Source organism: Coregonus lavaretus (genome assembly GCF_964263955.1).
Source record: "Coregonus lavaretus genome assembly, chromosome: 17".
In the NCBI taxonomy this organism is placed as follows: Eukaryota; Metazoa; Chordata; class Actinopteri; order Salmoniformes; family Salmonidae; genus Coregonus; species Coregonus lavaretus.
The window spans coordinates 14,822,084-14,835,289 of record NC_140004.1 but is presented as its reverse complement, the minus strand read 5'-3'; the positions used below and the strand labels follow the sequence as shown (position 1 = coordinate 14,835,289).

Genomic DNA, 13,206 nt, shown 5'->3' with positions numbered 1-13,206 from the left:
TTTGGAGTTTGTACTTGGTTAGATTTCTATGAAGATATCATTTTGAAGTAGAACGCAAAGCACAACCCATACTACACCAGACAACGGACCAGACAATGGCCTCTATATCCCCACAGTAAATGCATCCACCTCGAGAAACATGGGGTTTTTAAGTCTGCTTTTGTCGGTCAATTGAAGCACCGCAGCCATTCAGCCGGTGCCACGCATAACATAAAGAGAGGCCATTTAGCCCTAAAGCAGGGACCAACTTCTCCCCTTCTAAAAGATCAACTTTCGGGAATATTTCAGGGGATCTTTTCTCCTATAAAATCCCCAGTGAGTGTTGGTCCTTTCAGAGCCTGGTGAGAGAGGCCAGTTTGTGTGTCTAGGCAGCAGGTTGTGGACAGGGAGGGGCTGGAAAGTGACACCGCCACTGATGGCCTCAAAAGGAGTGCATTCGCTCACCATCTGTTACCCCTCCCTCTCTTCCATCCCTTCATCCTGCCCGCTACGCCCTTGTTGTCCTGCCCTCGCCTGAGAGGTCTGAATAGGAGACAGACTCGCGTGGAGGTAGGAGTACCCTCTTCAAACCTCAACCTGGGTTGCCACAGTCAGACAAACTGCTACAGTAGCTACTTACCGCTGTAGCCGGGCTCGCAGGCACACTCGTAACCGTTGATCTTGTCGATGCATGTCCCATAGTCACATGGCTTGCTCTTGCAGTCGTCCAGGTTGATTTCACAGTTTATACCTAGGAGCAAAGAAATTAGCATCAAAGTTTCTATAATAACATTTTCACAGATGAAAATACATCTGGGTGATTGTATTGTCAAGGACAATTTTGAGTTGAGAGGAGAAGTCTTTTAGTGTGTGTATGTGTGTCTGACCTGTGGTGCCCTTGGGGCAGGTGCAGATGTAGGAGTTCTCGCGGTCCTGGCAGATGCCTCCGTTCCGACAGGGCTGACTAAGACACTCGTTAATGTTGGTCTCACACAGCCGGCCTGTGTAACCAGGGCGACAGTAACAGGTGAAGGAGGCCAGGCCGTCCTTACAGGTACCATAGTGACAGGGGGCCGAGAAACACTCATTGATGTCAGTCTCACAGTGTTGCCCCGTGTAACCTGGTAGAAAGAGATGAAGTTGGTCACTTTTGTCTAATTTCTCCCCATTCTGTTCAGGATCCATAAAACATTCAATCAGTGTTGGTATATTTTTTTATCTTTGTTGTTGCTTTGTTGTTGTTTTGTATACCCTCAGTGCATTCGCAGGTGTACTTGTTGGGGCCGTCCGTGCACTTGGCGCCATTCTTGCAAGGCGTGCTGGCGCACTCATCAATATCTATCTGGCAGAGATTCCCAGCAAAGCCTAGAAAAACAAGAAGAGGTGGGGGTAAGTTTGTGTGCGTGAGTGAGTGTGTGTGTGGTGGTGGTTGGGGGGGGGGGGTCGTTAGAGTGATCTCACCAAGCCCAAACTATTCCCACTCTTTCCCTGGAAGCCTACATACATTATGAGAGCCCTCAACGACAGAGGTGGCTGCATATTAATCAACATCCCCGTTTTCCCTTTTCTTTTCTTTCTACTCCTTTTCACCACTTCTCCCAAAAAGAAACTGCATCTGAGGGGGGGGGGGGGGGGGGGGTGAAAAGAAGGGGAGAAAAACTTCCAAGGCCTCATGACCAGGAGTGAGAGACAAAGGGGGGACTGTCTGCTCAATGCAACGCGAAGCCGAGCCGGTTGCCTCTTTTGTCCCCCAAAACTTTTCCATCACAATGTGCATTCTCCCGTCTTGCTTTCGCCCCTCTCCCCGCCCACCTCTCCCAAAAGGGCCAGCTTGACCTCTGAACTCAGCTATTCAAATCCCTCATCATTCAAAATCAACCAGCAGGCTCCCTTTTTTTCTCTAGTTATTCTAATCTGTATTTTTTTTTTCTTCTTCCAACTTCTGTCGCTGGAGCACATTTGAATTCTAAGCGGTAAGGAGATGGATTCTGTTTGATAAAGAGATGAAGCTTCCCCCCCCCTATTGGAACACACAGGGGTTCTAAGCCAAGCAGCCAGCCAGACATCCCAGTGGTCACTAACCCAGATAGGAAGTGGCTACATGTCTAGCTGTTAGCTCTGCTCCCAGTGGATTCACAACACAGGGCCCCTTTCGCTTTAGACTGTCCATGTTAACGTTACCTCACACACAACACAGAGAGGGGATTTAGCCCAGGTTTCTGTAATCACACATTTCAAACCGCCCCAGTGGGGTTTCCATGGAGATGGTGTGTACAGAAATGAAAGGCGAGGACCCTACCCTACCCCAGCCTGGGCTTACACAAGAACAAATTTACATCTCAAGAAGGCAATTCCCCTCGGATCCCCCCCTAGAGCATAACCGTCTGTGTGTCTCAGTCCCCTCCAGTACCCCAACACTGCCTCCCACCTCCTTCCACTTTCACCACTGTCTCATTCAGGCCCCCCTCACCCCTGTCTCATATACATGGTGGGGGGGTGCTTTTCAGCAGCTAAGCTCTTGTGTTCTCTGCTGTACCTCCCTACAATTAATTCCTCAGCTTCCTAACTGCACTTTCTCAACACAAGAAGCCTCCTGCCTTTCTCTCTGAACTGTCTTTGATCCGATCCGACTGAGAACTGCACTCAATTCCTCCACAATTACTTCCACCTCAGTAGGCCTGGTGAAAGAGGGTGAGAAACCTTCCTCTGTGTCGGTCGGCCTCACGTTTTTCTATCAGAGCATTCCTCTGCTAACAAAACCCTCAATGCCTCTCGTCACATAGTCTAACCCCAATGGAACCCCTGGAGAAATACCTAATGAAATCATCTAAATTCAAAACTTCACTACACACAAAACTAGAGGCTCACCACAACAGCTTCTCCAACTACACAGAAATGCAATACGTGGAAACAAAACACTATTTCAGCTGCTATTCTTAGTCCTTCTTTCCTTAGTTCTCTCTCAATTAACGTTATTGTGGCTAGCTACATCCAAACCAAGTTTAAGTGCACACTCATCAGAGTTGAGAGTAAAAACTTGTTCAAAGTGTAAACTTCCTCAAGCCCTTCTTTATGGATTTTCCTCCTCGTCGGGCGCTGGCCTGGTAAAGCCCTTCCTGAGGCAAGGATTAGAGTCCGCCTCCCGCGCCCGTCCTGTCCGGGGGGGGGGGGGGGGTGATCGACCCCCCTCCTCCCGCTGCGGCGCACCGGGGCTCACCTGTGGGGCACTGGCAGTGGAAGGTGTTGATCTTGTCGATACACTTCCCATTGTTCAGGCAGGGGTTGTTGGCGCACTCGTCCGTATTGATCTGGCAGAACAGTCCCTCGTAGCCTGTAACCAATTAGCAAGGGAAACAAGGGCCGGTTAGTTAGGGTACAATAACTATGCCAGATTTCCTGACTTCACAGCTATACATTTAGATTGTTGTCATCCTTTTTTTCTTTTTTAGGGGGTAGATCAGCTTGAATATTTCAGATAGATTGTAACTTCCATCAATGTAATTGTCTGCATCACTTCCAATCCCCCATATGGTTTTTTTCTCGCAAATATATACACTGCTCAAAAAAATTAAGGGAACACTAAAATAACACATCCTAGATCTGAATGAATGAAATAATCTTATTAAATACTTTTTTCTTTACATAGTTGAATGTGCTGACAACAAAATCACGCAAAAATTACCAATGGAAATCAAATTTATCAACCCATGGAGGTCTGGATTTGGAGTCACCCTCAAAATTAAAGTGGAAAACCACACTACAGGCTGATCCAACTTTGATGTAATGTCCTTAAAAGAAGTCAAAATGAGGCTCAGTAGTGTGTGTGGCCTCCACGTGCCTGTATGACCTCCCTACAACGCCTGGGCATGCTCTTGATGAGGTGGCGGATGGTCTCCTGAGGGATCTCCTCCCAGACCTGGACTAAAGCATCCGCCAACTCGTGGACAGTCTGTGGTGCAACGTGGCGTTGGTGGATGGAGTGAGACATGATGTCCCAGATGTGCTCAATTGGATTCAGGTCTGGGGAACGGGCGGGCCAGTCCATAGCATCAATGCCTTCCTCTTGCAGGAACTGCTGACAAACTCCAGCCACATGAGGTCTAGCATTGTCTTGCATTAGGAGGAACCCAGGGACAACCGCACCAGCATATGGTCTCACAAGGGGTCTGAGGATCTCATCTCGGTACCTAATGGCAGTCAGGCTACCTCTGGCGAGCACATGGAGGGCTGTGCGGCCCCCCAAAGAAATGCCACCCCACACCATGACTGACCCACCGCCAAACCGGTCATGCTGGAGGATGTTGCAGGCAGCAGAACGTTCTCCACGGCGTCTCCAGACTCTGTCACGTCTGTCACATGTGCTCAGTGTGAACCTGCTTTCATCTGTGAAGAGCACAGGGTGCCAGTGGCAAATTTGCCAATCTTGGTGTTCTCTGGCAAATGCCAAAGGTCCTGCACGGTGTTGGGCTATAAGCACAACCCCCACCTGTGGACGTCGGGCCCTCATACCACCCTCATGGAGTCTGTTTCTGACCGTTTGAGCAGACACGCTTAGGCCTCTACTTCTAGCCCATACATACTATATACATTTTATGGACACAGTCAAATTCTACAATAATTATGCACATTTGTGGCCTGCTGGAGGTCATTTTGCAGGGCTCTGGCAGTGCTCCTCCTGCTCCTCCTTGCACAAAGGCGGAGGTAGCAGTCCTGCTGCTGGGTTGTTGCCCTCCTACGGCCTCCTCCACGTCTCCTGATGTACTGGCCTGTCTCCTGGTAGCGCCTCCATGCTCTGGACACTACGCTGACAGACACAGCAAACCTTCTTGCCACAGCTCGCATTGATGTGCCATCCTGGATGAGCTGCACTACCTGAGCCACTTGTGTGGGTTGTAGACTCCGTCTCATGCTACCACTAGAGTGAAAGCACCGCCAGCATTCAAAAATGACCAAAACATCAGCCAGGAAGCATAGGAACTGAGAAGCGGTCTGTGGTCACCACCTTCAAAACCAGTCCTTTATTGGGGGTGTCTTGCTAATTGCCTATAATTTCCACCTGTTGTCTATTCCATTTGCACAACAGCATGTGACATTTATTGTCAATCAGTGTTGCTTCCTAAGTGGACAGTTTGATTTCACAGAAGCGTGATTGACTTGGAGTTACATTGTGTTGTTTAAGTGTTCCCTTTATTTTTTTGAGCAGTGTATATACATACATATATATATATATACACACACACATACACACACACACACACACACACACACATATATATACACACATACACACATATATACATGCATCCATACACACACACATATCCTTTTTTAAATTATATTTCCCTTCATATACCACCACCCCTTCCCGAATTGGAGTAAACTAGTGAACAACAACGCTTAGGCCTCTACTTCTAGCCCATTCATACTATATACATTTTATGGACACAGTCAAATTCTACAATAATTATATTTTGTTTGTTTTTACTCCTGAACTTCCTCCGATCATTTTCATGATGTCCATCTGGTTTGCTTCTATATGCCATATTTTTCTAACTGTGCTCTTTCACAAAAGCTCTCAACCTATAACCTATATACTTATTATGGACACAGTATACTTTACATTAGTTATCTTGTTGTTATTAGTTGTTGTTATTAGTCCCATCCTTCAGCTCCATTCAACACCTCCCATCTATATCTTAACACCATCCATATTGGATTTCTATTTGCCATATATTTTTCAACTGTACTGTGATGTTTTACAAAAGTTCTGAACTTTTCTATTCTCATTGTTTCTACAGATCGTAAATTGAATATAAACATTTTTTCTAAAAGTATTATCATATTATTGATCGATTGACTATGACTTTTCAGATCACCCAGTAGTGCTATCTGCAGGGTTAGCTCCAGGTAAATATTGCAATCCTTTAGCCATTCCTGGACCTGTGTCCAAAAACAAGCTAAAAATGGACAGTACCAAAACAAATGATCTAATGATTCTGTCTCTTCGCAGCAAAATCTGCAGAGCTGGGAAGATTGTATCCCCCATATAAATAACATTATATTGGTAGCAAGAATTGTATAAAATAATTTAAATTTAAAAATTTTGATTTTTAAATAAAATATTTTTGAATCCGGCGTCGTTTTGCATATCAATTCATAAACACTATGCCATGGAATCGGTACGTCAAAAATCTCTTCCGAACTATTTTGCAATCTATATGGGACGGCTGTCAATCCTTTGGTCCTTAAATGAAACTGGTATACTTTTTTATTTATCACAATTTTCTTTAACAAATTATATTCTTTAATGCAAGGCCGACAGACAAGTTCCTTACTTTTTCCCCCTTCTACTTTCCTTTTCCATTTGTTGTCATCCTTTGATTAAAAAGGGGCCTTTAAACTTGCTAACAAGAAGAACTTATACTGATGTCGGTAATTAGCTGTGTGTGTGTGCTTGCGTGCGAGCGTGTGTGTTTGTGTGTGTCAGTTACCTGGCATACAGATGCAGTGGAAGCCTCCTATCTGGTCGAGGCAGGTGGCTTCGTTCTGGCAGGGGTTGGAAAGGCACTCATTTACGTCATGTTCACAGCGAGCCCCAGAGAAGCCGGGCTGACACCTACACTGGAATGAACCCTTGGTGTTCAGGCACTTCCCTCCGTGCTCACAGGGGTTGCCACCTAGACACAGAGGGAGACATGGAGTGTACCTTAAGTAACATGTTACAGGGCGTGCTCCTTCATGCTGCTGTGTAGTGGTTGCTACCTGTCTGTCTGTCTGTGTCTCTGCCCTCTCTGATGTTGAGTGATTCACATTTCTAGTTAATGACTTACAAAACCTATTCCTGTAATGATCTAATGTGTGTTTATGAAAAGCATCCCTCACTGGTCTGAGTCTACTTACCCAGCGAGCACTCGTCAACATCCTGGTCACAGGCGGCGCCAAAGTAGCCCAGGGGACAGGTGCAGATGGCCTTGCCGTTGACGGGGTTGGTGTCACAGTTGGAGCCTTTCTGACAGGGGTTACTGATACAGGCGTCATCCAGGTGACACAGCAAACCTGGCACAGCACAAGAACAACAGGAGACGTTGATTGGTTCAATCGTTGCAGTTATTTACTTCGTTAAAGGTATTTATTTAGTTGTTGCTTTTCAACCATATAATAACTAGCTACTGTTAATGCAGTGAAACTATCTGTGCTGCTGGCACTGGACAAGGAAACGCTATTTAGTATCACTAGTGACCACAAGAGATTTAGCATAAATTAGTAGATATACAAGTGTGCAAAGCTCAGGGTCAGATAAATGGAAAATCTATGAGAAATTAAGAAGACCAAAGTTCATCGGCTCACCTGTGCGACCATGGGGACACTCGCAAAAGAAGGACGCCACACGGTCGTGGCAGATGGCACCCTGATTGCAGGCAGCATTGGCGCAGTCGTCAATATTCTCTCCACAGTCATCCCCCGTCCACCCGTTGACACACACACACTGGTAGGCACCGTAGATGTTGTGGCACGTTCCTCCATTCTGGCATGCATTGGGCATCAGTTGGCACTCGTCAACGTCCTCTGTACAGAACTGGCCTATAGGGGAGAACATGGGTTAAAATGCACTTGTCAACAGGCCACAGTGCACACAAACAAGTCAAAAGAGTCAAAGAGAGCAAAATATTAATAGTAATCATAAGAGTCAAAAGAAAGGAGGCTTCCATTATAGAGATCGGAGTCGGGTAAAAGTTACCCCCTAATCACTGATGCAAGGTCAGATATGTTTTTATTCGCCCAATGGTCTTGGTTAGGATCGAGGGTTAGTAATCTGATCCTAGATCTGTATTTATGAGAAACTTCTACCATGAGCGTAGAAATGAGTTGGTTGGTGGTGGGGTGGGTTGGGGGGGGGGGTTACTGTATAGTTACCTGTGAATTCAGGTTTGCATTGGCAGTTATAGGTGTTAACCCCGTCCACACAGGTTCCTCCATTCTGACAATCGTGTCTTGGACAGTCATCAATGTTGGCGTCACAGTTCTGACCTGAGAAGCCTGGAGAGGACAGGACATAATGTTAAATACACATATATTACACACTGTAGTTTTTAAATCAGCCCCATCTCAACAGAAGGGGTCATGTTACATTTTCATGAACAGAGGAGCAATATTTCCTTGGCTTCAAGTTCCTTGTTGTCCACATCATTAAGGACCTATCATGGTCCAAACACACCAACACAGTCGTGAAGAGGGCTCGACAATGCCTATTCCCCTCAGGAGGCTGAAAAGGTTTGGCATGGGACCTCAGATCCTCAAAAAGTTCTACAGCTGCAGCATCAAGAGCATCCTGACTGGTTGCATCACCGCTTGGTATGGCAACTGCTCTGCATTCGACTGCAAGGCTCTACAGAGGGTAGTGAGTACGGCCCAGTACAGCACCGTGGCTGAGCTTCCTGCCATCCAGGACCTCTGCCAGGCGGTGTCAGAGAAAGGCAATACAAATTGTCAAAGACTCCAGCTACCCAAGTCATAGACTGTTCTCTCTGCTACCGCACAGCAAGCGGTACCGGAGCGCCAAGTCTGGGACCAAAAGGCTCCTTAACAGCTTCTACCCCAAGCCATAAGACAGCTGCACAGTTAATCAAATGGTTACCCGGACTATTTGCATTGACCCCCATATTTTATTAGTATTTACTCTTATTTTTTTCACTGACTCGCACAGGCTAGATGTACACTCACTTGACTCTAACCACACACTCACACATACTACACTGACACTCCAACACACACACACACACACACACGGACCACACACACATGCATATTGACGCCACAAACACACATTCCTTCACGCTCTTCACATATACTGCTGCTACTCTCTGTTTATTATCTATGCATAGTCACTTTACCCCTACCTACATGTACATATTACCTCGACTAACCCATACCCCTGCACATTGACTCGGTACTGGTACCCCTAGAATATAGCCTCATTATTGCTATTTTATTGTGTTACTATTTTTCCTTTAGTTTATTTAGCACATTTTTCTTACTTACTTTTTAAAACCTCTGCATTGTTGGTTAAGGGTTCGTAAGTAAGCATTTCACGGTAAGGTAAAAACACCTGTTGTATTCGGAGCATGTGACAAATACAATTTGATTTGATATCAAGGAAGCTTATTCTATATCTGAGTATTTTTGTCTCTTTGCATCACTCTCTCACACAGCCCCGCCAAAATTGCTTTGTTTTTCCTAGTTTCAAAATTGCCTGGTTGGATCCTTTCAAAACAAGGGGAAACTATTTTACAGTTAAAGCAGTCAACGGCCTCCTTCTTCAGAGGGGAACGAATGGCAGCGGCGGCAGCCCTCCTTTGGTCTGTATCAGTCAGAACAAACAGCCAGCCAGACCACAGCTTCCCTTCATATAACAGCAACAATCCTGCTCTGGCATTACACAACACACCACCACAGTATTGTCTGGCAGCCTGGCTGCATAAGAAAATAAAAGGGACATTTAGGAGGTTATACTGCCAATTTTGTGTAGGTAGAATCTGAGCACCATTGGATTGTTGACAATGCTACTACTTCTCTTGATTCACAATTATTTATCTTTGGCAGTGGCGTTTCTGTGAGAGCCATGTTTAACGGCCAAAACAGTGTGTGAGGCACAAAGAGAGTGGTGTGGTGCTTACTGGGAACTCAGTGGAGGTCTAGCTCAGTCTGGCGTTGGAGCAGGGCAGGTTGGAAGTGGTGACGTGTGGGGAGTAGAGAGAGGGGAGAGGACGACCAGTCGTGGTAACCCTGTCTACAGGACTAGAAGGCTCTGTTCCGAGGATGTTTTCATTCAGCCATTTCCTCACGATAAGGCCCAATGGCTTCCTGCTCCCCTCTGTTCACACAACTCGCACTGTGGAGCCACTACAAACAGCTCACTAGGCCTGGGTGATATATCAAATTAATTTGAATGTATGTTTTTGCGCGATATTCCAAATGCCTGCATCGGAAGAATCTAGTTCTGTAAAAAATGTTGAGCGTTTATGTCCACTTGTTCTCATGTTGTCTTTTTGGTCTCGTCTCCTTCGTTCCTTCTGTGCCATGTGCAATGACTGTAGGCTGTGCACACCTTCCCATTTACACACGCACACCAAGCCCCTCCACCTGCCACTCACAACAACAAAGATGAGAGATCACTTCTTCCTCTCTGGCAAGCGGTTTCAACTCGCTATTTGCATTTGAGGTTTGGTCCAACAGAATCGGTCATATGGACACCGAAACACATTGAGACATTATTTTACAGTAATAGAGGAGAAGTTAACCTTTCTAACGATAACCTTTTTGTGTTTCAACTCTTCAAATTGCACACAGGGCAGACACCACTAAAACAGGACAATCAATGAACATTGATTCAGGAATATGTATCCTCAGTTTGTTGCGTGTGGCATTGTGGTACCACTAGCAGCATTTTAGCCAAAGACTGTTATACTAGCAGTCTAGTCTGTGTTTTATAAATGTGCAATAAGCATAAAACACAACTATATAAGGAATGTGCAACTCATTCTCATTCTGAGAAATAAGGTAGGCCACTTGATTTCAACATCATAGCATGCTGTTCAAACAGTTGGAGACGGCCATAAGGGTGTGTTCATAATAATTCAACTATTCTACCTTGTTAGCTAGCAAATAGATCCAAGTTAGCTAAACTTGAAATATAAAGATTAGCTGGCCACTCACTAGCATGTGGGCTTGTGCTTGAGAGAGAGTTTATGAGACCTGTGTTAATTTTCTATAATACCCGTTATAAGAAGTTAGTTATTATTAGTGAATGTGCATTATGCATGGTTCTGGTTACATTTGTAACAAAAAGGGCATTTTCATAGACAGACTTGAAAGCCAGATCGGTGATTATTGCAAAAAAGCCGGTTACACTATTTTGATAAAATAAATACATTATTAGTGGACCTTATGGTTGTGGAAGGCTTATATTTATATAATTTCACAAGCGGACTGGGATATGTTCCGGGTAGATGGCGAATGTGACACTCTGGCTCCACGGACCTTTATTCTTGAGCCAGGGGTGTTCATGTTCATTTGTTTTGGGTGTATTTCTATGTTGGGGTGTCTAGGTTGTGGTATTTCTATGTTGGGTGATTGTGCTTGTTTGTGTTCATTGACTCCCAATCGGAGGTAACGAGTGTCAGCTGTTCGGCTCGTTATCTCTGATTGGGAGCCATATTTAAGATGTAGGTTTTCTGTTGTTAGTTGTGGGTTATTGTTCCATGTTCCAGTGTCTCAGTTTCTGTTGTTGTCTATATTGGACTTCACGCATCGTCTTGTTTGTTGTTTTTGTATTCACGTGCTTTACATATTAAAGTCATGTTCACTCGCAACGCTGCGCATTGGTCTCCTCCTTCAGACGATCGTGACAGAATAACCCACCACAAGAGGACCAAGCGGCGTAACAAGCGGCAACAGGACCTACCTACGCAGGATTTATGGACGCCTCCTAAGGATTTTTGGACATGGGAGGAGATTCGGGCTGGAAAGGGTCCTTGGGCACAACCGGAGGAATATCACCGCCCTCGTGAAGAGCTGGAGACAGCTGCAGCCGAGAGGAGGTGGTATGAGGAGGAATATCACCGCCCTCGTGAAGAGCTGGAGGCAGCTGCAGCCGAGAGGAGGTGGTACGAAGAGGAAGCGCGGAGTCGAGGCTGGAAGCCCGTGGTTACTCCCCAAAAATTTTTTGGGGGGGGGCACATGGCTTGGGCGCCTGGGCAGCAGGAGGCTGCCACAGGTAGAGCTGGAGAGAAGGCATTCGGATTACGGGAGCCATTGGCGAGTGGAAGGGGGGAAGTTGTTGTGGCACGGCATGAGAGACTGAAGTGTGTTCCCAGTCTGGTCCGGTCCGTTCTTGATCCCCAGTTAAGGCCAGTGGTGGGTGTTCCCGGTACGGGCCGGTCTGTTCCTACTCCACGCACCAGGTCCACGATGTGCGTCGCCAGCCGGCCAGAGTCTGCCGTCTGTCCTAGGGCGTCTGAACTGCCCGTCTGCCAAGCGCTGCATAAGCCGCCCGTCTGTACTGAGCCTGTAAAGCCGTCCGTCTGCCATGAGCCTGCAGAGCCGTCCGCCAGACAGAATCAGACACCTGCTATGGAATCAGCAGGAGCCGACGCAGCCCATACTAGACTGGAAGCTCAGGTTCGGAACCAGAAAGAGCAGATCCTGCAGATGGGAGCCGCCCTGCTGGAGGTGATGACTGCTATCCGAGGCTGGGGTCCGCCTCCACCGCCAGCCTCCCAGCCAGCACCATCAGCCAGCCATGAGCAGCCAGATCCGTCAGTCAGCCATGAGCAGCCAGACCCTTCAGCCAGCCATGAGCAGCCAGATCCGTCAGCCAGCCATGAGCAGCCAGATCCGTCAGCCAGCCATGAGCAGCCAGATCCGTCAGTCAGCCATGAGCAGCCAGATCCGTCAGCCAGCCATGAGCAGCCAGACCCGTCAGCCAGCCATGAGCAGCCAGATCCGTCAGCCAGCCATGAGCAGCCAGACCCGTCAGCCAGCCATGAGCAGCCAGACCCGTCAGCCAGCCATGAGCAGCCAGATCCGTCAGCCAGCCATGAGCAGCCAGATCCGTCAGCCAGCCATGAGCAGCCAGATCCGTCAGTCAGCCATGAGCAGCCAGATCCGTCAGCCAGCCATGAGCAGCCAGATCCGTCAGCCAGCCAGGATCAGCCAGAGCCGGTCAGCCCGGATCCGCCAGAGCCGTCTCGCCAGGATCCGCCAGAGCCGTCCAGCCTGGATCCGCCAGAGCCGTCCAGCCTGGATCCGCCAGAGCCGTCCAGCCTGGATCCGCCAGAGCCGGCCAGCCAGGATCCGCCAGAGCCGGTCAGCCCGGATCCGCCAGAGCCGTCCAGCCTGGATCCGCCAGAGCCGTCCAGCCTGGATCCGCCAGAGCCGTCCAGCCTGGATCCGCCAGAGCCGTCCAGCCAGGATCCGCCAGAGCCGTCCAGCCAGGATCCGCCAGAGCCGTCCAGCCTGGATCCGCCAGAGCCGTCCAGCCTGGATCCGCCAGAGCCGTCCAGCCTGGATCCGCCAGAGCCGTCCCGCCAGGATCCGCCAGAGCCGTCCAGCCAGGATCAGCCAGAGCCGGCCAGCCAGGATCCGCCAGAGCCGGTCAGCCCGGATCCGCCAGAGCCGTCCCGCCAGGATCCGCCAGAGCCGTCCAGCCTGTATCCGCCAGAGCCGTCC

At 47.9% G+C, this 13,206-nt stretch overlaps 1 protein-coding gene across 2 annotated transcripts in view; it reads right to left on the bottom strand.

The window, feature by feature from the left end:
* The window catches only part of LOC311144796 (neurogenic locus notch homolog protein 1-like), a 48,285-nt gene that overhangs the window by 16,260 nt on the left and 18,819 nt on the right, over positions 1-13,206 (bottom strand). For both annotated transcript variants that reach the window (XM_084180931.1, XM_084180932.1), the window contains exons 5-12: positions 7,894-8,016; positions 7,327-7,560; positions 6,880-7,035; positions 6,471-6,656; positions 3,197-3,310; positions 1,231-1,344; positions 867-1,100; positions 620-730 (exon numbers count right to left, since the gene is read on the bottom strand). In XM_084180931.1, the coding sequence (XP_084037057.1) occupies positions 620-730; positions 867-1,100; positions 1,231-1,344; positions 3,197-3,310; positions 6,471-6,656; positions 6,880-7,035; positions 7,327-7,560; positions 7,894-8,016 (1,272 nt within the window). The remainder of the gene's footprint in view (positions 1-619; positions 731-866; positions 1,101-1,230; positions 1,345-3,196; positions 3,311-6,470; positions 6,657-6,879; positions 7,036-7,326; positions 7,561-7,893; positions 8,017-13,206) is intronic.